The sequence below is a fragment of the Lissotriton helveticus genome, chromosome 1_2, assembly GCF_964261635.1.
Source record: "Lissotriton helveticus chromosome 1_2, aLisHel1.1, whole genome shotgun sequence".
NCBI classification, from domain to species: Eukaryota; Metazoa; Chordata; class Amphibia; order Caudata; family Salamandridae; genus Lissotriton; species Lissotriton helveticus.
The window spans coordinates 232,250,070-232,271,758 of NC_136058.1; the positions used below are offsets into that span (position 1 = coordinate 232,250,070).

General features: G+C 49.3%; 1 protein-coding gene across 1 annotated transcript in view; it reads left to right on the forward strand.

Moving 5' to 3' along the window:
• LOC144800004 (cytochrome P450 4B1-like) overlaps positions 1-20,418 on the forward strand; it is a 334,268-nt gene extending 313,850 nt beyond the window's left edge. Inside the window, exon 12 of the mRNA XM_078671647.1 lies at positions 18,936-20,418. Within this exon, the coding sequence (XP_078527773.1) occupies positions 18,936-19,104 (169 nt within the window). The 3' untranslated portion in view covers positions 19,105-20,418. The remainder of the gene's footprint in view (positions 1-18,935) is intronic.
• Positions 20,419-21,689: the final 1,271 nt, after the last annotated feature.

Below are 21,689 nucleotides of genomic sequence, written 5' to 3' on the forward strand. Positions count from 1 at the left end.
AACCTGGCCTAGGTCACCGTCCTCAAGAAGGCAACCATCCTCTATAGCTACCAACTGGAAGGGCGAGATTTTGATCGATACCTTATCACTATTGATCTAAACCCCGATCTGGTCGACTGAACCTTTGTTGCCTGTCATTGAAGGAAGAAAGTGCCTCTGTTACCAAGCTAGTTCACCCAATAAAGGACCCCGCTCCAAAAGATCACAAACAACTTCTAGCTTTCAAAAGTTTATTGTAAGGATAGGATAAGCTGCAAATACAGGCATCTCAGAATGAGATTCACGAGATACACAGGTCCAACTACATACATGTGCTCTCTGAAAGCCCTCAGACGAGCAACGGAAATTACTAACACAAGTTCTAAGAATAATAAAGCTATCAGCATTGACGCATATCTCTCCTTCATTTAAGTTGGAGGAAAACACACAGGTTAGGCTGTCCCTACCCTGCTCTAGATGGTATCCCTACTTAACCAAATCCCAACCTAACAAAGGTGTCAGCAGTGAATGACCCCCAAGGGAAGTCACTCACTCTTAGTCTCTTGGTGAAAACCTATAGTTCTCCAGTCATGACCCCTCTCTGCCTACCCATCCGCTCTCTAAAGGGTCCTCAGGTATCTGCTCTAACTCCACCCAGGGGTGCTGTCCCTAATACAAAACAGTCAACAACATTTGAGACGCCCCTCGTGAGACGCCCCTCACGTGGTGTAGCTTCTGGCTTTTTCCATGCTGCTTTGTATTGGGCCTCATACGTTGGAGTTGACCTTGCTTCTCAGACTCTTCTCCGGCCCGCTGATACCCCTTAAAACATTCCGGAACCCTCCTCCATGTCTGGGCCGTCTACTGAACAGACCTCTATTCATATTATTTATAATCGGATCCTCCCTTTCTCTTGCAGACAGACATCTGCAGCCAAGAACCCAACTCTCATAGACTTTCCAAAAAGGTTCGCAACATTTCTTGGCCCAGACATGTACGTGTAAATCAATGTTAAAACATTTCAGGCCTACAGCATTTCTCATAATGATTATAGCATTCAACTTCTTCATTAATTAAGCATGTTAATACTCTTATTCTATTATTCAGTAAACACATCTATAAATCATGGCCCATTAATGCAATGACCAAAACATTATTTCAATCTATGTCGTGAAAAGAAACACCTTCTAGCTCTGGCCCTGAGGCCTACCACATTCTGCGTTTAACCACATGCCATCTTACATTTTAACAGCTACACGACATGGATTCAGGAATAATCACATCTAATAAAATCATATAGTGTCACACATTTTTGTATTAGTTCCACTTCTACTTAAATCTCTACATTAGCTATACATTCAGAATATAATTGCAGATTCTATTAGCACTCATGGCATTTCTCCTCATGATTTGTGCTTACTACAGGTAAGTGTGATGCACTCATACATTTAGGTCAGTTTGCGCTCTCTCAGCAGTTCCTGTAAATACAAGAGATGTCAGCTGGGCTGGTGGACTTCTCCAACTTTGGTGAGTGGAGTACCCTCGCAATGGCGGGAGTAAAGTACTCCGCAGTGGGGACAATGCTTACTTTGTCTGCCCAAGTATAAATCAGGCTCTTACTTCAAATGAATTGGGCTGGCCTCATAGGGTCCGAGGGAGACCCTGATTTAATTCTACTACATAGTCTGGATAATTTCTCTTTAGAGATCTCCGGAATCGCTGATAGAGTAGGGCAGGACTCGTCTCTAACAACCGAAAAGGTGGAGTAAGGGGACACATAGGGAAAAGATTGGTAGATCTTTTGTACTTTTTCCACAAAATAAGTTGCAAGCTCCTCACAATGTAGTGCAGATACTATGCTGGGTAGCGCCGCTTTATTACTCTTAAGCTCTTTGACGATTTAAAATATACATTTCATAGGATTAGAGCTTGATTTTATTTCCTTAGCATAAAAAGCAGCACGTGCAGTACAGATGGCTTTGTGATAGAGCTTGATTTTAGACAAATACATAGATTTGTCCCCTCCTTTGTATTCCCTTCTCCACACACGTTCCGCTTTCTTACATTCTTTCCTCAGGGCTCTCAGAGACTCACTATACCATGTACTCTTATTAGAAGTACGCCCTTTGGTCCATTTTGCCGGAATAAAGGTATCCAGTCCACTAAGGATCCAGTCACAAAACGCAGTATATGCCACCTCAGGGGTAGTCAAGTCCCCTAAGGGGTTGTCCACAAGGAAGGCATGGAGGTCTTCTAATTTAAGTTTAAACCACGGGCGTCTAAGGACCGGGTTCTCAATGTCCGCTCTAAATGGTTCTGTGATACATAACCTTATTTCTATCAAGAAGTGATCGGTCCAGCCCATAGGCTTGGACGTTGCTATGCTCATAGCTGGGATGTTAGAAAACACCGGGTCAAGTATATGTCCGGCTATGTGCGTAGCATCAGATATTAATAGCTCCAGCTGTAGGGCGACCAGATCAGCAGATAGGTTGCGGATGGCACTATCCTGGGTCTGATCCAGATGGAGATTAAGATCTCCGGAGATTGTAAAATTGGCAGATCCTACAACCAGTGCACTAATCGTCTCTAGAAATGCCTCAATGAACTTGGTCGCAGGCCCTGGAGGGCGATAGATATATAGGCCAGAAAAGGTAAAGTGTGCACTTATAGCTATCCAAAAAAACGGGCGCATTCGCAATCCCTAATATTTTCCTTAGTAAAAGAACAGGGATACTGTGATTTATAGATTATCGCGATGCCCCCTTGCCTAGAGTCCCTGTTTATAGTACTAATCGAGTATCCTGCAGGAAGGGTCAGATTAAGTACCAATGTCATATCATCCTTAAGCCATGTTTCACATTCAAAAAGAATGTCCGGGGACTCCTCAGAAATAAAAGTGTGAATTTCCATGTGGTGCTTAACGAGTGACCTCACGTTCAATTGGAAGATCTTAAGCTGAACTTGATGAGCTCTTCCCACTACTCCTCGCACAAGGCAGGGTGCAGATGTAGGAAAATTGCATATACCGCATTTCAATTGTGATTCCCCCATATGCGATGGTGGCTCACCACAGTTCCCGACACCTGGATTCAATGCTACAAGGGTCTCTCTATCATAGCAAAGAGGTTCCCTCAAACGATGGTCAGGGGTTTTGGCGAGAGACGATGTCCTGGCGTGGACGGGCGCAGACGGGCTTGCCTTTGGCGCGCCCGCCCTCTACGCGGTCGGATGCTGGTGGCCGTTTATGAGAGCTGGAAGAGGGCGTGAGTCTCCCAAAAACTAGGCCGCAGGGAGGAGCCTAGACGGCGGCCAAAATGGCCGCATAGTCGCCCGGCTCCGCCGAGCGCCCTCGCCTCCCATGCCATCCTGCCATCGATCCTGCATCCCGATTGCCTCCAAGTGTGTGTGACTGTCCGTGGAGCCCGACTGTGTTGTCCCGACGCGGAATCCGCCTCTGACGGCCGAGATACACCGTCTCGAACTTCCTGGCCCTTGCGTTGTGTAGGCTGGGTCCTCGAGTGCTGCCGCATCCGGAGCGCGATTGAACAACATCGGCTCTGCCCGGCTGGCTTCGCCCGGTTGCCCAGACCGGGACCTGTGATTAGGCGCGGCCAGTAGCGGCTGGTCGGGGATTGGCGCTGGCACCCCTCGACAAAGGTTTCCGCCGGTCCCTACTATCGACCGTGCCCTCGGCTACACCCACCGAAATGCGGCCAGGCTTCACCCTATCTCGGGAGCTGCTGGTGACCGATGGATCTCCTTGCAATCCTGTTCTATGGGAGAAATCGGACGGCCATGTCAGCTCCTTGTACTGTGGTGGGGGATCGTGGTCTTGAGTGTGCCTGCTGTGCCCCGCTCCTTTGTTCTGGGTGGCGGATGGCTTATTGATTACCGGTGGTGCTTGCTTTCTCCTTTTGCCCTGAGGGTCCATGGTCGAGATGTGCACTACAGTGACCCGTGGAGTGGCGATGGCACCTACTCTGCAGACCGTCCTGCTGGCTCTCACGGACCTACACTCCCTTTTGAGCCGCCGCTGGATGCCCGTTGATGGCCCGCGGGGGGCGACGAGTAGTGCGATGGTTGACGACCGAAGTATTGATCCGGAGCCCGCCCCCCCCCGGTCTGCCGAAGCTGGGAACCCCTTGAAATGTGTGGGACCGGACAGTGGACTTGTCGGATCCTATGGCCGCGCCTGTGTTTCTGCTGCATTTCTCACCCTCCAGCTGCCTACTACCGCTCCCGATTTGCTTTCCTTCGTGTTCTCGCCTGCTGGTGTGTCATGGCGTCGCACTATCGCAATGATCCTCTTATTTTTGCCTACTGCTGCATTAGTTCCACGAGAGACTGTGGACTCATTGACCCTACCCTCCCTCGCAGTGCGGCGCCTTACTACCTTCGCTCGGACCGGACAAGGCTGAACCTGAACTATTGGTGTATTTGCTGGATGTTATTGGTACCGGACTGGGACATGGCTTTTGATGATGTCTTGGAGTGCTTGGGATGATTCTACGCTGCTGTTTGCCCTCCTTCGTGGTGGGCTTGCGTGTTCTTTCAGGATGGGTGGGGGGAGGGGCGTGTCTGGGGCCGGGGCCCTCCTCCTCTCTTTTCCCTTTTTCGGGTTTTCTGGGGCGACAGGCATGCCTATGGGGGGGGTGGGCCGTGGCCTTCCGCTGCATGCAGGGTGGGGGGTGGGGATGGGATGTGTGTTTCTTTCTTCTTTGTCTCTATGGCCCACTTTTCTCTTCTTTTCTTCGTCCTTTTATAATTCTTTTTTTTTTAATGTTATTTGTGGTTGTAGTCCGGGGTTTGGGTTCCTTGGCTGGTTCTTTGTTTGTGTCCTCGTATGTTCTATGATACGGTCAACGTTGTTCGAATTGTGAGCGGGTCCCTGTGACTAGGTGGGATTGTTTTCTGAGGCTGTGTCTTCCTAATGTTCTCTTAACGAAGCGCTCAATTCCATGCTGTTGTTCTGTCCAGTGCTTAGTTTGATGAACAGTGTCATTTTGTGGGTCAGGTTCGGCCTTTTGGGGTAGGGTCTTATAATTTGTACTCATGTCTAAATGCATTGTTTATTGATTCTTTGGATGTGATATCGCCTCTCGTGCTTAGCCATTGCAAGCTTATATATCCTGGTTTTTATTGTCCATTTCTCCTTTTATTTAAGGGCGATTCGCTTGTTACATGACTAGCTTCGCGTGGGGATTTATATTATTGTTTATCGCTGGCTCTTTCCATTTTTGCTATAGAATGACCCATCTCGTATCCTATTATACGTGGACAGGCTGCACTGTAACTCCTACAATGTTATATCTCTTGGGTGGGCACTGAATGTTATGTACTGCAACTCCGCGCTTGGGTATCCTGCGTGCGATAATTCCCGCCAGTATCCTGATTATTGACGTTTCAATATTGGTTATCCTGCTGTATGATTCGCCCTGTTGGCTATCTGGCCTGACTCTGTGATACTTCCGCAAAATTATAAAATGAAACCTACGTCCTCCTTTTCCTGCTATCTTGTATTGCTACATCGTATCGGTCTTATTCTTGGATTTCCGCAGCGCAAGATGGCCTGAACTGTTATTGTTTGTCATAGCGGCCGGCCCGCAGTGGTTGTAGGCAGACGCTGTGTACTGTGCTTACGATAAATAAAGGTTTTACAAAAAAAAAAAAAAAAAAAAAAAAAAAAACTAGGCCGCAACCCAGAAAGTCCTCCCAAAATGGCGTCTAGCCCCGAGTCAATTCCACAACAGCACCTACTCAGCTGCGAGGGAATCGGGGTAGTGATGCGGACAAAACGAACACCGCGAGTAGTGCAAAAAGCAAAATTTTAAAAACACACACAGTTTAAAATTAGGTATAAAGCCTAGCTTTCCTGGCTGCGTCTCAGAAAAGTGGAGCAGATCTAGTATGCGCGCGCAGTCACAAGCGCGATTTAAATATCTGAGAGGGCGTGAGTCTCCCAACAACTAGGCCGCAACCCAGAAAGTCCTCCCAAAATGGCGTCTAGCCCCAAGTCTGGGTTTGTCCCCGAGTGCGAACAAACCCAGAAGATACTCCTGAAATAAATGACTCTTGTCTGGGAAGAAATGCTCACAGTCTCTGAGATTCTCCAGCTCTGTGGAGCGTTTATATGCCTGGCCCATCTGAGCTCAAAGACCGTGTTAGTTCTGATTTACACCAAAATTCTAACTGCAAAAGAACTAGCGAATTGCTCGGAGTAATTTATGATATGAACCCTCTTCTAGGAATAAGTCCTCGCATCGCACCCTCCAGCCCAATTTCCTGGAGTCTGCCTCCATGATGACCGCCACCACACCAACTTCTCTTTTGAGTCTCCCTATGGAAGTAGAGCGCTTTCAGATGGTAAAGAGGCCTGCAATGCTGAGGATTTTTCAAAACTATAGTCCTGGCCAAATATCAAATGGAAGATGTGTCCAACTTTAACATTGTCTAAACCTTTTCCTTTATTCTCATGAATTTGGAATGGGAAAGTAAAAAGGGAAGCCATCACTGTGTCTACATTAATACTCAAATCTGAAAGAAACAGGTTAGTATTAGATTCCTTACATTAGAATATCCCCAGGCGTCAGACTGGATCCAGGAATTTTTGCGTAGCAGTACCCATGCGCGTCAGTAGGCGTCGTCCGCGGCTCCGCATCCGTCGTCGGCGTCGTGATGACGTTGTCGGAGTACTTAGACGCCGCCTCTGCGTGCTGACGTCAGTTCTTCTTTTTTCCGCGCCAGCAAGCGCAGATCTGGAAAAAGTTGTACCCTAGTCAATTTTTGACTAACTTTTTACGATCCTTTTTGATCTACTTTCGAAGTCTCTCGACTCCGACGGTGCCGGTAGGGATGCCCGGGTTCAAGCCCTGCGCCGACTGCAACCGACTGATGTCGGATACCGACCCCCATCGCCGGTGCCTGCACTGTCTAGGCCTGGACCACGACGACAAGTCCTGCTCCGACTGCGGGACCCTGACGTCTAAAGCTAGACAGGAGCGGTCCCGTAATCGACTCGAGCTTCGGCAGTCCGCCCCATGCCGCTCGAGGTCCCAGTCCGAAAGGAGGTCGAGGGACCGGTCGCGGGGCCGGAGTCACCACAGTTCCGGGTGTCGTCATCGGTCTTCAGACTCGAAGTCCTCAGGTAAGAGGCACAAGAAGTCGAAGAGGCACCATCGCTCTTCTGACTTCCCCCGATGGTCGCGCGATGCGGCCGGGGGTTCGGGCGACACCGCGCATGCGGCTCCGCCGGAGCCGCAGGTGTCGCGGCCTGCTCCATACCCGCCGGTCCCTGGGCAGAACGCGACGCCGGGGGAGATTGATGACTTCCTCATGGCCATGAGGTCGCTCGCTCCCCCGTTGGGTTCCGCGGCACCTTCGGGCCAAGCGGTCCCAAATGGGTCCCCACGAGGGCCGGGTGCTACGGCCCCGGCGCCGTCGGCGACTTCGGTCCCGATGCCGCAGGGCCCCACTGGATCCGGCTCCGGATCCGGGTTGCTGTCGGTCGACCTCACGACCTCGCCGGCGCCGACCCCCAGGGTGTCGCCCCCGGCGCCGTCCCAGGATCATGCCGTCCCTGGTCCTGCCCTCGATTCGAGTCTGGCGTCAGAGCGGCGCCGCTCGGCGCTGCTCTCTACCCCGATGGGAGATTTTTACTTATACGACCCAGACCCATCTGTTGAGCCTGAGTACAAGGCAATGGGTGACGAGGGGGATTGGGAGGGGTCTGAGAACCCTCTGGCACGTGAGTGTCAGTCTTCTGCGGACTGGACAGGAGAGCTTGGGGATGCCAGTGGTCTGGACACTTCGCCCGACACTGGTTTTGTCTCCTCTCCTAGTGTGGCTACGGAGGAGGGGGCTGCCTATAGCGTGGTGCTGATGAGGGCGGCCATGGCCTTGGGCCTTGAGCTCCCCGTCGTGGCCGTGAGGACTAACCTCCTCACTAAGGTCCTTAAACCGCAGGCAAGCTCGGCCGTGCCTCTGCTGCTGTTTAATGAGGCCTTATCAGACGTTCTTCTGGGCACTTGGTCCAAGCCCGCTACAGGTCTGCCTGTGGATAGGAACGTGGCCAGGCGCCACCGCCAGGCTCCGGGCGACCCTTGTCTACCCACCCCACCCCGAGAGCCTGATCATCCAGGCCTCTAATTCCCAGACCGCATTCCCGTCGCCTCCCCCCGACCGGGAATACAAGAGGTAGGACCGGAATCAAGCATCCTAGGACCGGTTTCTGGCTATCAGCCGTCTTCAGCCAGGATAGCTTGACTCCAGTGGTGTGGAGAGCATGGGATTCACGTCTGAGCATACCCATCCCACTCGGGGTGACAAATGCAAAACCAACAGTTGATGGACAGAATGCAGAACAATGTCATACATTCACCCCAGTACAGAGATCTGGGCCTAAATCCATCGTTTTTTGCAATCCACACCACCCCAGTTCAGACATGGCCATATGCAAATCAGCCTTGACCCTGTGCCTCATAGGAACAGTCCAGTCCGAACTGCCAAGCCATGTCTTTCCCGGACCGGAATCAAGTACCCTAGGACCAGTTTCTGGCTATCAGCTTGACTCCAGTGGTGTGGAGAGCATGGGACTCACATCTGAGCATACCCATCCCACTCGGGGTGACAAACTATGGTCTGATGTATTAAGGGTTTTTACCCATTCTCTGTGGTTAAATGTGATGACACATATTAAGAAAGATTTTTATGAAAATAGCCATTTTACCTATCGGTGAAAGAACCAAATGCAGCCAAAATATCAAATATGAGTTTGATATTTCCTGATTCTCTATAGTTTATAAAAGAATTAAACTAGACCTAAAACATGAAACTAAACCCTGCATCTTTAGCCCAAAGGCCACAAAACTGTAAAAGTGAAAGGAAGAAGTGGCATCCCTAAAGAACAAAACTCAAGCAGAATAATGTTAGCCAGTCTTTCTTACTGCTACTTGTATAACAAAATTACATTGTATTGACCCCTTCAGGAAGAAAGAAATTACTTTCACTCTCTTTTTCCTTTCTTTGAATGGCATTTAGTTTGTGGTTGTCCAGGTGTTTTTTCAGTGTTTATCTGTTTTCACCGGTGAGGGCTATTTTTCTTTCAGTGGGGTTTTATCAGTTATTATAGGTTTAAACCTAAAACCCCACAGCCTAGGTACGAGCAATACGGAAAGAAAGTATTCTCCTCCCTGAGTTTAGGATTGCGGTCAGTCAACCCCGCATGCCTCTTGGGCCGCTACACCCACTCTCTGTGGGATACGGTCGCGGACGTGCTGCCAGAATGCCCGGTTGAGGTCTGGGTTAAACTCGGCCAAGCAGTTGTGGCGGGTCGAGATGCGGCGCATTATTCCATCTGGTTTGGGCTGGACACTACTGACTCACTATCAGAGCGATGGCAACGACGGTGGCGATTCGTCGCCTCACCTGGCTGAGGTCTGCCAATTTCTCGGCTGATGTCCAAAACACACTTATGGACATGCCGTTCGATGGCCGTCGCCTCTTCGGCGACAAAGCAGACCTTGCGCTCGAGCAATTTAAGGACTCCAGGGCTACGGCCAAGTCCTTGGGCCTCTCGGCCCGTGCCAGCAAACGGCTGCTCTTCGCCCCCTTCGTGGCCAAGGAAGGGGCGCCCCCACACGTACTGCCAGCCACGTGCCGCAAACTACCATTCAGCGTGGTGGCGGACGTGGAAACCGCCGTGGTGGCGGACGGGGACAATGGCGAGGCCAGTCCACACCAGCCCCTGCAGCATCTGCCTCAAAACCTTCCTAGTCCGAGTTTTCAGGCCCATGTGACGCCGGTGAGGGGCAGGGTTTGCCACCACGACCTCCACTGGCGCACTGTGACATCGGACAGGTGTGTGCTGCAAATCGTCCGATGGGGCTACTCCCTCCCCTTCGAGGCGACCCCTCCAGCCATGCCACTAGAGTACCACCGCGTGTCGGGGGATCACTTGCAACTTCTGCAAGAGGAAGTTACGGCCCTCTTGGCCAAGGGGGCCATTTAGCGCATTCCTGGGCCAGAAGTAGAGTGTGGTTGTTACTCCCACTACTTTCTGGTACCCAAGAAGGGCAAAAGGGGCCTACACCCTATCTTGGATCTAAGGAACCTCAACGGCTTTCATCCGGAAGGAGAAGTTCAAGATGCTGACACTGGCTCAGGTCTTAGCTGCCCTGGACCAATGAGACTGGATGGTAGCGTTGGACTTGCAGGACGCTTATTTTCATATCCCTGTCTTGCTGGCCCACCAGCGCTACCTGCGGTTCATGGTAGGCCACGAGCACTTTCAGTTTACCATGCTCCTCTTCGGCCTTACCAGCGCCCCACCGGTGTTCACGAAAGTGATGGCAATGGTCGCAGCTCATCTGCGCAGGTTAGGGGTTTCAGTCTTCCCCTACCTCGACGACTGGTTGTTGAAGGCGGGCTCGCCCCAGACAGTCTTCAACCACCTCCAGACTACGGCCGGCCTCCTGCACCTGCTAGGGTTCTCCATCAATGTGCTGAAGTCATACCTGTGCCCCTCTCAGAAGCTCCTCTTCATCGGAGCGGTTCTGGACTCGGCACAGTTTCGGGTTTATCCTCCCGAGCAGCGGTTTTGGGATATTCAGGCTCTGGTTCCAATCTTTCAGACTTTATCCCGATTCTCGGTCAGGTTGACGCTGCGGCTTCTGGGGCTGATGGCCTCCTGCATCCTTCTGGTGCATCACGCCCGGTGGCGGATGCGGGCTCTACAGTGGGACCTGAAGTTTCAGTGGGCCCAGCATAAGGGCAACCTGTCCCACCACGTCCTGATCTCGGAGGGCACTGCGAGACAGGTGCAGTGGTGGCTCAGGGACCGCGATTGGGTCAGCGGCAGATCCCTCTCCCTACCCCAACCGGAGCATGTAGTTGTGACGGACGCGTCCCTCCAGGGCTGGGGGGGCCACGTGGGAGAGGCGGAGATCAGAGGCCTCTCGTCTCCGTCGGAGTCCCGGCTCCACATCAACCTTCTGAAGCTGCGGGCGATCCGGCTTGCACGGAAGGCATTCCTCCCCTCTGTCCGGGGGAGTGAAGTGCAGGTGTTCACGTACAACACCACCGCCATGTGGTACTGCAACAAACAGGGCGGGGTGGGGTCGTGGACCCTATGCCAGGAGGTTCTGCGCCTCTGGCAGTGGCTGGAACACCAGGGCGTGACCCTGGTGGTTCAACACCTGGCAGGTTCTCTGAACGCCAGGGCGGACAAACTCAGCCGTCGGTGCATGATGGATCACGAATGGCGTCTGAACTCGGACGTGGCGCAAGGCCTCTTTCAGCAGTGGGGAGAGCCTTGGTTAGATCTATTCGCCACAGAAGAGAACGCGCAATGTCATCAGTTCTGCGCGTTGGAATTTCCAAGGCGGCACTCGCTCGGAGATGCTTTTCGTCGCGAGTGGAGTTGCGGTCTGTTGTACGCCTTTCCACCTATACCACTTCTGCCCAGAGTGCTGAAGAAGATCAAGCGCGACCGGGCCCAAGTCATCCTTGTGGCATCTGGACTGGGCACGAAGATACTGGTATCCCGAGCTACTCAGCATGTCAGTCGATCCCCCGATTCGTCTGCCTCTTCAGGAGGACCTTCTGTCACAGCAGCAGGGGACGGTCCTCCACCCGAACCTGTCCAGTCTCCCCCTCCATGCTTGGATTTTGAGCGGCGACAGTTGAGGCCATTTGACTTGCCTCCTGAAGTCTGTGACGTGATTCTGGCAGGCAGGCGTCCCTCCACAAAATCGGTATACGCCTGCAGGTGGAACAAATTTGTGGCATGGTGCACAGCAAAGGCTGTGGATCCCCTTTCTGCCCCTCTTTCAGAGGTTCTCCTCTTCCTTCTTTCTCTTGCCCAGCAAGGCTCTGCTCTGGGCACTATCAAGAGCTACCTTTCTGCCCTTTCCGCCTTCTTGAGGCTACCTGATCAGCCTTCTTTGTTCAAGTCCCCAATTGTGAACAGATTTTTGAAGCGCATCACTCATATGTTTCCCCCTGTTCCTTTCGTGATGCCCCAGTCGGACTTGAATCTGGTTTTGACTTACCTGATGTGCGCTCCCTTTGAGCCACTTCATAACTGTCCTCTTTGCCTTCTTAGTCTGAAGACTGCTTTCCTGGTTGCCATCACCTCTGCCAGGAGAGTGAGTGAGCTCCAGGCCCTCTCCTCTAAACCTCCTTTCCTTTCTGTCCATCCGGACAAGGTTGTGTTGCGGACAAGACCCTCTTTCCTGCCTAAGGTAGTCACAGCCTTCCACATCGGGCAGTCCATCACCTTGCCCACCTTCTTTCCGCCTCCGCATCCCTCTAAAGAGGAAGAGCGGCTCCATCGTCTGGACCCAAAACGTGCGCTGTCATTCTATCTAGACCGCACAGGCCAGTTCCGGGTGGATGACCAACTCTTTGTTGGTTATGTGGGCGCTAAGAAGGGGCGGGCGGTGCACAAACGGACCATCTCTCGGTGGGTCGTGTTGTGCATCAAGGCATGCTACTCTTTGGCTAAAAAGGAGCCTCCTGTTGGGCTGAGGGCCCATTCCACTCGGGCCACGGCGGCTACTACTGCCCTGGGCTGAGGAGTCCCCTTGCAGGACATTTGTCAGGCAGCTACGTGGGCCTCGCTGCACACGTTTGCAAGACACTACTGCCTGGACAGCCAAGTCCGGAGGGATGGCTTCTTTGGCCGTTCCGTCCTCCTGGACTTTCTAGTGTGATCATTGGTTCGCAGACCCACCACCGGGGTTGGTATTGCTGGGGTATCTATTCTAAGGTAAGGAATCGAATACTAACCTGTTTCTTTCAGATGCACAAGTTACTTACCTTCGGTAACGATATATCTGTAAGAAACAGTAGTTAGTATTAGATTCCTTACCGCCCCACCCATCCTCCCCGTTCTGCGAACCGGTATCTAGGGTTAATGAAATGAAAAGGGGACTTGTATAGCGCGATTGCTGCCCTGAGGCGTCCAAGCGCTGCAAGACCGAGGTGCCACTCATCAAAAGAAGACGGATAGAGGGACTAGTTGTAGGCTTTGAAGAGGAAAGTCTTTAATTCCTTACGGAAAGAGAGCAGATTGGCGTTGGCCCTAAGCTGAAGGGGTAGCGTGTTCCACAACTTGGCGGCATTATAGGAGAACATCCTGCCGCCGGCTCTGGACCTCTTGATTCTGGGGACAACCACCAAAAAGGCACGACTAGACGGAGGTATTTGCTGGGAAGATACGGAATAATTAGCTCACGACCAATCTCCGGGCCCTTTTTCCTGAAAGATTGATGAGCTATACACATTGCCTTGAAGGATATTCTTTCCCGCACCGGGAGCCAGTGTAGGCTCCTCAGCCCGGGCTTTGCTGACATTCTGCGCGGTAGCTGAAGCAAAGTGCGCGCCGAGCAGTTCTGTATAATCTGTAGTTTCTGCAAAGTGTAGCCAGGAGCACCCAAGTACAGCGAGTTACTGAAATCGAGTCGAGACTGGATCAGGGCTTGCATCGCTATCTGCTTAGCTTCCATAGGTAGAAGAGGGAGGATTTTCTTCAGCATCCTAAGAAGTCCGAAACAGGTTGCAGTAAGCTTGGTGACCTGGGTATTAAAGGTGAGGGCTTTGTCCAGCCACACCCCCAGACCAGACTTTTGATGTTGTCCTTGGGTGTAGGGGGAATGCCCAGACTTAAAGGCCATAGAGAGTCAATGTTAGTTGCAGCAGGGGGACCAAGGAGCATCAGCTCGGTTTTGTCTCCGTTAAGCTGGAGGCAAGATGTTGACATCCAGCTTTTGACCTCCTCCAGACATTTAATTAACCCTGACTGTTTGGATTGACCGTCCTCCTGAGCAAGGGAGACCACTTGCTGCGTGTCGTCCGCATATGAAATTATCTTAATACCAAAGGGGCTACGACATCAGCCCATGGTCTCATGTAAACGTTGAATAGCGCAGGGCTCAAAGATGAGCCCTGCGGTACCCCACAGTTCAGAGGTTTACTGGAGGAGTCGGTGTCACCCTCAAAGACCTGGAAGGTCCTATTGCTCAAGAATGATTTGAGCCAGCCTGTAGCTCTCCCTGATATTTCCAGCTCAGCAAGGCGGCACAGCAGCGTGTAATGATTGACCGTATCAAATGCTGTGCTCAAATCGAGGAGGACCACTGCCACTGATCCCCCTCGATCCAAAATCCTTCTGGCTTCCTCGGTAACTGCCAATAAGGCAGTCTCCGTGCCGTGTCTTGGGCGGAAACCCGTCTGGGTGGCATCGAGCAACTGACTGCTTTCAAGAAAATCCGTGAGGTGCGTGTTGATATGTTTCTCAAGAAGTTTGCTCACCCAGGGGAGCAGGGAAATGGGGCGATAGTTATTAAAGTTACCTGGATCTAAGTTTGGTTTCTTCAAAAGTGCACGCACCATCGCTTGCTTCCAAGGACGCGGAACCCCACCCGAGGAGATGGAAGCATTAAGGAGGTTCATGATGGTAGGGAGAACCATATGGCTTACTGAGGCCAGTACGTTTGGTGGAGCTGGGTCGTATGGCGAGCCTGATTTTACTTGCGGTATCAATGATTCCAAAACCTCCCGTTCTAATAACGGGAAGTGATCCAGCTTTGCAAGGGTCTGAGGGGGAACGTCAGACTGCCTTGGCCATAACTGAATGCAAGGGGTTAAGCCCTTGATAGGTAATGAAATGTAAATTTGATACACTTTTTGATAAAAGAAGTCTGCCAGATCGTTACAGTAGACCGTCGTTTTGCAGCTGGGTGTGGAGGGGAGGGAGAGTTTAGTGAGCTTTTTTACAATCTGGAAGATTTCTTTGGGTTTTGATTTTGCCAAAATAATTTGCTTTGAGAAGTAGGATGATAGAGCATTTTTTATCGCTTCTTTATAGGCTCTGATCGACTCTCTATATAGGGTTTTATCAGCGGGAGCATATTCTAGGTGCCAGCTTCTTTCCAGTTTTCTTTCCCTAAGTTCCCCAGAATACTAGGGGGCAGTTTTTCCGAGATCGCTTCATAGTAGTTCTGCCGATGGGGAGTGTGGTCTCGAGGGAGCGTGAAATCCACCCCTCATATTCCTCATTGGCTTCAAGAGGATCCCCGTTAGGAGGGGGTATGGAGGTCATAAGGCAATTGGACCATTGTTCAACTGGAAGTCTGGACCAATTCCTGGAGTTCCTCACAGTAGGAGTGAGGGGAGGGGCCTTCCATGTGGACCATGTAAGGGGAATAAGTGAATGATCAGTCCAAGTGAGGCAAATGGAATGCCCCACCTTCAGTTCAGTGCAATTACTAAAAACTGGGTCCAATAGATGGCCCTTAATATGGGTGGATGAGTCGACCAGTTGTTCCAGTTCAATGCCGCCAGGTCCTCCACTAACTCCGTGGCAATGCGGTTGGAGGCAGAGTCAAAATGAAAGTTAAGGTCACCTAACAACGTTAAGGTCATCCCCTTTCAGGGCCCTAGTTTCATGGCATCAGTGTTGGTTTTTATCGGAGGCGGCGTCTAAGTACTCCGACGATGTCATCACGGCGCCCACGACGACGGACGCGGAGCCGCGGACGATGCCTACCGACGCGCATGGGTACTGGTACACAAAAATTTACGGATCCAGTCTGACGCCTGGGGATTGTGCGTACCGAATAATCTGTGAAGGTATTAGAATCGTACGGACTCTGCCAAATGGAAGAAGCGTCTTTAGAGTGGATCAACACTGTGATACCAAAAGGTATTTGAAGGGAACTCATTAAAACTCAAGAAATTGACTATGGCGCAACTTGACCATCTTATCAAGTAACATGAATGCCCGGTTCAAAGAAATCTCGTGAGGAGCTACATTAGGGGTTATTATATATTTTTCAATTAACTAGGGGAAGGTTACTTTGGGATACTTCACAAATGTAACAATCTTGATGCCTTATTTAGCAATTCACATGTGGTGTGTTCTTAACTGTAACCAGCACACTCTTTTCAAGTGAGCAATTTCAATAAAATCGATTTTGTCCAAAGTTATCTTCTAGTTATTGGAATTCAACTCATCGCTGTTCTTTTGTTATGTTATCTCTCTACTCTTGACCTTTTTAGCAATCACATTAGGTGAGTTCAACTACCTTGCTGTGCAATTCTTGTGAACACCTGTGAACATTACATTTTCTGTATTGTTTACACACTATCTAGTGGTGGGAAGCACCAATCATAGCAGTAACTGTCTGCATACCTACTGCATTCACCTACATTTGGTACATTACAATTTTTATGTTTCGTGGAAGATCCTTTGAGTTGTAAGTACAGGTTGTAGCACTATGACCTGTATTACGAGTTGGTCAGGTTTTTCTGCCATCTCAATTTTATCCAGCAAAAGGTCATGTCTGTTGATATTTACTGGGTGAAAAGTCCTTGTAAATACTGGGATGTGCAGATTTGTATGCAGAATGCACCAAAACTTGCATGTAGTTCCCCATTGCAAAATTTGTAATAGGTGCTTTTTGTCACACCTATCACATTCCAATCCCTGGATAGCTATATTTAAATGGTGTAACAAATAGCTCATGTTCTACAGGGAACTCTTAATCGTGGACTAAGACTCCTAAACATTCCAAAATAGGTTCAAGAGATATGAGTAGACCCGACCTTTTGGAAGGGAACGTGGGCAGCGCGATGAGGGGGCTCAGAGGTAGCATGGGGTTTTGGCGAACCCTTCCCCTCTCGGTGGCTGGGAGGGTAGCGCTCCTAAAGATGGTGGCACTCCCACGGTTGCCCTACTTCTTTCGTACTTTGCCGGTATGGATCCCTGTATCTTTTTTTAAGACGCTACGGGCGCTGGTGACTGCGTTTATCTGGGGATCAGGCAGACGGCGTGTTGCGTTGAATACTCTGATGAGGCCGAGGGACGAAGGGGGATTGGCGGTCCCAGATTTCGAGTGGTACTACTTAGCGGCACAGCTGCAGTGGCTTACGCAAGCCGTAGCGCGTGGGTTTAGAGGCCCGGACGGACCACAAGGTAGAGTTATTCCCCGTCACGTGCTGTCATTCATAGTGCTTCGGCAGAAAAGTAGGATAGATCAGCTCACGCTTGAGGAGCGCACCCTCCGCCTGTGCTGGACTCGAAGCCAGAAACGGGCGGGTTTCGCTGACCCATATGCCACGGAAATTCCCTTGGGCATGTGCACTGCCCTCCCACATGGAGGAGATTGGTCGGCATTGGCTGGCTGGGAGGAGCGCGGGGTTCACATGATTGGGGACCTGTATAGGGACAGTGTCCTATTATCTTTCCAAGAATTGCAGAGTGTCTATGATTTACCAAGGGGGGATTATTTATTGCATGCCGCTCTTGTGATGGGAATTCAGAAGAATTGGAGGATGGGGCTGTCGGAGCCCCCAACGTCGCTGGGCTGTCAATACGTTACGATGGCGGCGGGAACATTCAAAGCTATTACTTGTCTGTATAGGCGGCTGTCCACGGAGAGGCTTTTACCCCTAGATAGGTTAAAGAGCAAATGGGAGGAGTACCTTGGCAGGCCCATTCCTGAGACAACATGGCCGTTACTGTTGAGGAGGGCCTGGAAGGGCACACGCAATGCCAGGTTTCAACTGGATCAATTTTTTACTCCCCACAGGGCCTATTTAACCCCGGTTAAGATTCAACAGTATTTTGGGGGAACTCGACCATTGTGCCCTAGGTGCAACGCAGAAGGTGCTGATTTCGGCCACATGTTTTGGTCCTGTGTGGGTCTGGGATCTTATTGGGCGGATGTAATGATGTGTTTGAACCGGATAACGGGGCGTGAGCTGGAGTTAGAGATGGGAACTTGCCTGTTGCTTTGGCTTCCAAATACTCCCAACACTAAAATTACTAGCAAGTTTTATGATTTAGGGTTGATAATGGCAAAGAGGGAGCTCACCATGCATTGGAAAGCGAGAGCGGGACCTAACCTACAGAGATGGAGGGCGAGTTTCTTGAGCTGGGCGGTCAGTGAAGGGACACTTCGTCTGCAACTAGCCAGGCGTACATCCAATGATAAGGCGCTAGAAGCGGCAAGAGCATGGGGGGCGTTAGTGGCAGAATTTCAATCACCGATAGAAGTAGATGAGGGGGATGCAGGTAACGCTGGACCTGATCAAAGGACAGAGGCAAGGGCAGGGAGCACTGGGGGGCACAATGGAGATGGGGACAACTAGGTATGTAAGGAGAGGAGATCGCTCACAAACTGTAGGTTAAGGAGTACTGGGGAGTCGAGACCAGGGCTCAGAGCACACATGAGTAACTGTACGGAACCTTCTGTTTTCAAGGATTGAAGATGGTGTTATTCTCCAGTCGTTTGTGTTAGATCCTTCACCGCGAGGGGTTCACGCAGCTAGACGAAGAGGGGTAATCGAGGGCACACTGACTGGGGGTGAGGGGGCAGAGAGGGAGGGGGGCGTAATGGTCTGACAGGTGTTATTATACTGATTGCAGGATGAATGGAGAATTTCAATAAAAATCGCTTTAAAAAAAAAAAGAGAGCAAAGAAAATTAAGTTTGTGGTAAAAGACTTGTTGGGCTGCCATTCACATAATAATAATTAACATGTGCCTATGTAATAATGCCTTGTATTTGTCTATTTAAGTTGCTGTGATTCCCCGTCCCTGGGTCTATGCTTGTTGTGTGTTGATGTTATTTTACATACATTGGAGTACATTTATACATTCTCTGATCTAAAGTGCCATCTGAAAAGTAACATTTCTCTAGAAATTAGTAAATTGAAATTTCCTACTGATCCTTTTGTTACCAAAATGATGAAGTGATGATCAAGTGCCCACCTTTGTCAAGATTTTTTTTTTATTATTACTGATTTCCTTGAAAAACTACAGTTTATAAGATAGGCAGCTGGCAACAAATCACAATATAACACAATTCTTTTTAGCAAGGTCTGCCAACAACACAGTAGATATTTTGCTTGATTAAAAAGATAATATTGTTTTTTCTTTTAATTACCCAGGAACTGCATTGGACAGAACTTTGCCATGAACGAGATGAAAGTAGCTCTTGCCTTGACGCTGCTCCGGTTTGAAATTCTGCCTGATGAATCCAAGCCTCCCATTGTAATACCTCAAATAGTCCTCCGGTCTAAGAATGGCATCCACGTTTTTTTGAAGAAAATTGACTGATGCTTTGACTACCAGTCATCATCATTGCTACCTCTTCAATTACTTGAGCCTTTTCATCAATATAATATTTTCATCAATATAATTGAATAAAATGCTAATTTTTTTATTCATCATATGCGTTCTCACAAAAGATTCCACTTCACTGATTCCCAGACATCCTCCAATCCCCCTCTGGTTGGAATAATATGTTCATAATGCTGCCTCACTGATTGTGTGCTATGAGCAGGCTACTATTTGAAACTTCATAATCAGACATTTTCTAATGGATTGTTAATGTTATAAAGCACACTGTTACCAGGAGGTGTCCTGCCGCTAGCGCCAAATAATCCAAAAACAGAAGGAGGGGCCTAGTTGCTGAATAGCCATGCACATCCTTTCTGAATGTGGACAGGCCAGGAGCAGAACGAATGAAGAGGGCAGCGCATTCCTTGTCTTAGCTGTGCCAATGACCAATCCCCAATTCGATTTTTTAAATCTAGTAACAATCAAGGTTCTTGTGCCAGAACACTCTCCTCTTGATATGGACAGTTAACATGTTGCCTTGGAGGTTTTTCAATACTTCTTTGACTTCACACTGTTATGTGCCCGTGTTAGGCCCATGTAACTTAGCTGCAAATGTTCTTACATTGTCCTCTTTTCTGCACAATAGAATTATTGCTGTGACCTTTTGCACATATTCTTGTGCGGGACTATGTTAGATTAGTTTCTCTGAGACTGCTTTGCATATATATCAGACTTCACCCTACATTATCACGAAGCCTCGAACACCAAGTACAAAGCCTTTACACATGATGAACAAATGAATTTCTATCTTCATCCACATGGTCGACAGGGCTATCTACATATCCACAACAATGGTAACCTGTGTGTACATTGATAGGATGATTTTTCTTTTAATTAAAGAAGCATTTCCGGGGGTTGGCAGAGGAGGCACTTCAGCGGACACCGAGGGTCCCTGCATGCTGTGGCTTTGCAGAACAGCTGCCTGACATCTCCATGAGGGGTGTCCAATTCGTGACCAAAACTGAGTACTACATCTCTCCCACCAGGTAATGTGGTTGGATATTCCCATGGGGGGGATTCTTGGCTCTGCACCCATATACGTTCTAGACATTGCATAGTAGGAATACGCCTGATTACTACCTTGTATTATATGCCTGCATATATTCACTGTCTTAGCACCATGGTGAAACTATATCTGCAATTTACTCTGTTGGTGTTTGTAATCACTTTTATATGCTCCTGTACACTGATTATTGCAGGACATGTATTTTAAACAAGAATAACCTTTTTTCAATAAATATATTAAAAACATCCCATTGTGTATTTTCGGTATATTTCTCTGAGAATAAGAGTGCACGAGTGACCGAGCGGAAGGCTGCTGATCTATTACCACGATCCCTGAGGGGTCAGGCCTGTCATGTTCAGTAGTTGCCCGAAAGTATTTGCTCCCTGTCTAGGTTAGGGGGCTTATGGTGGCACTGTGAACTAGATGGTCTCTAGGCCAACATATCCTGTGGGGTTGCTTGGAAGCAGTCTAGGCACCTCACCTTAAGTTTATGTTGTCCGCAAATGTGCAGGTCGTATGGATTTGTGGGCACTGTACAACAACACAGGCTGAAAATATTAAAACGCTGCCCTAGGGAGTTCTGTGAGAAGAAAAGTTGCCATGGCTTACACCCAGTCATTTTGAAGAGGCCTCATTTACCCATATACACCATGTGCTAACCCAGGCACTGTGGCCAACCCGCTGCAGGCAGCCAACCCCCACAACACATGGCTGTATGGGTGCAGTGCTAAGACTGTCCAGTGGCCAACTTGCTGCAACTCTCTTTTTGCATTTGCTGTGCATAGATAGCTTTGGCCGCTTGGCCCGGTCAAACCAACTGCGGATGCCCAACCCCCACAGCATCAAGCCCGCTGCAGACTTTGTTCTCTTTTTTTCTTTTTTTTTAAGGATTTGTTCATTAGATTCACAAAACCTTTAGCAGTCTGCTAGTCTTTGTTGGACCTGTCATGGGATCAGTGAATCTGCTTATGGATTTGAGGAACCCACAGATAGGTCAACGCAGGTACGTGAAGTAACCCAGAGAGAGATAGTGGACTGAAACTGGAGACAATGTAAATGGATTGGGAATATAATAGTTGAATTTCAAGGGAAACAAGTCAAGGATAAAAATAGAGGGTTTTTCGATAGGATGGGCACCTTGTTGAAAAACGTCCCTTCAGATGATGAGCCAAATATAGATGATGTCAAGAATGGTGTTTTGTACACAATGCTAATGTTGGAATACTATTGATGCTTTGAGTATCAATAGTAATGCAAGGGTTAAGGAGTGGGGTTTTGTGGTAAAAAAAAAATACATATATAAAAAAGGCCTGTCAAGAATGTGTCCATATTTATTCCGGCCCGTGGAATATGTGTGAACTCTAGGTGGTAGAAGCAAAAAAGATAATTTTAGATCAGGGTTTAGGGGCCCGATTCACAGAATGAACTTAAGACTCAATCCTAAACTTACTACTATTTTGGTATTCACAGAATGCACTTACTACTTTTGGCATTCACAGAATGTACTTACTACTTT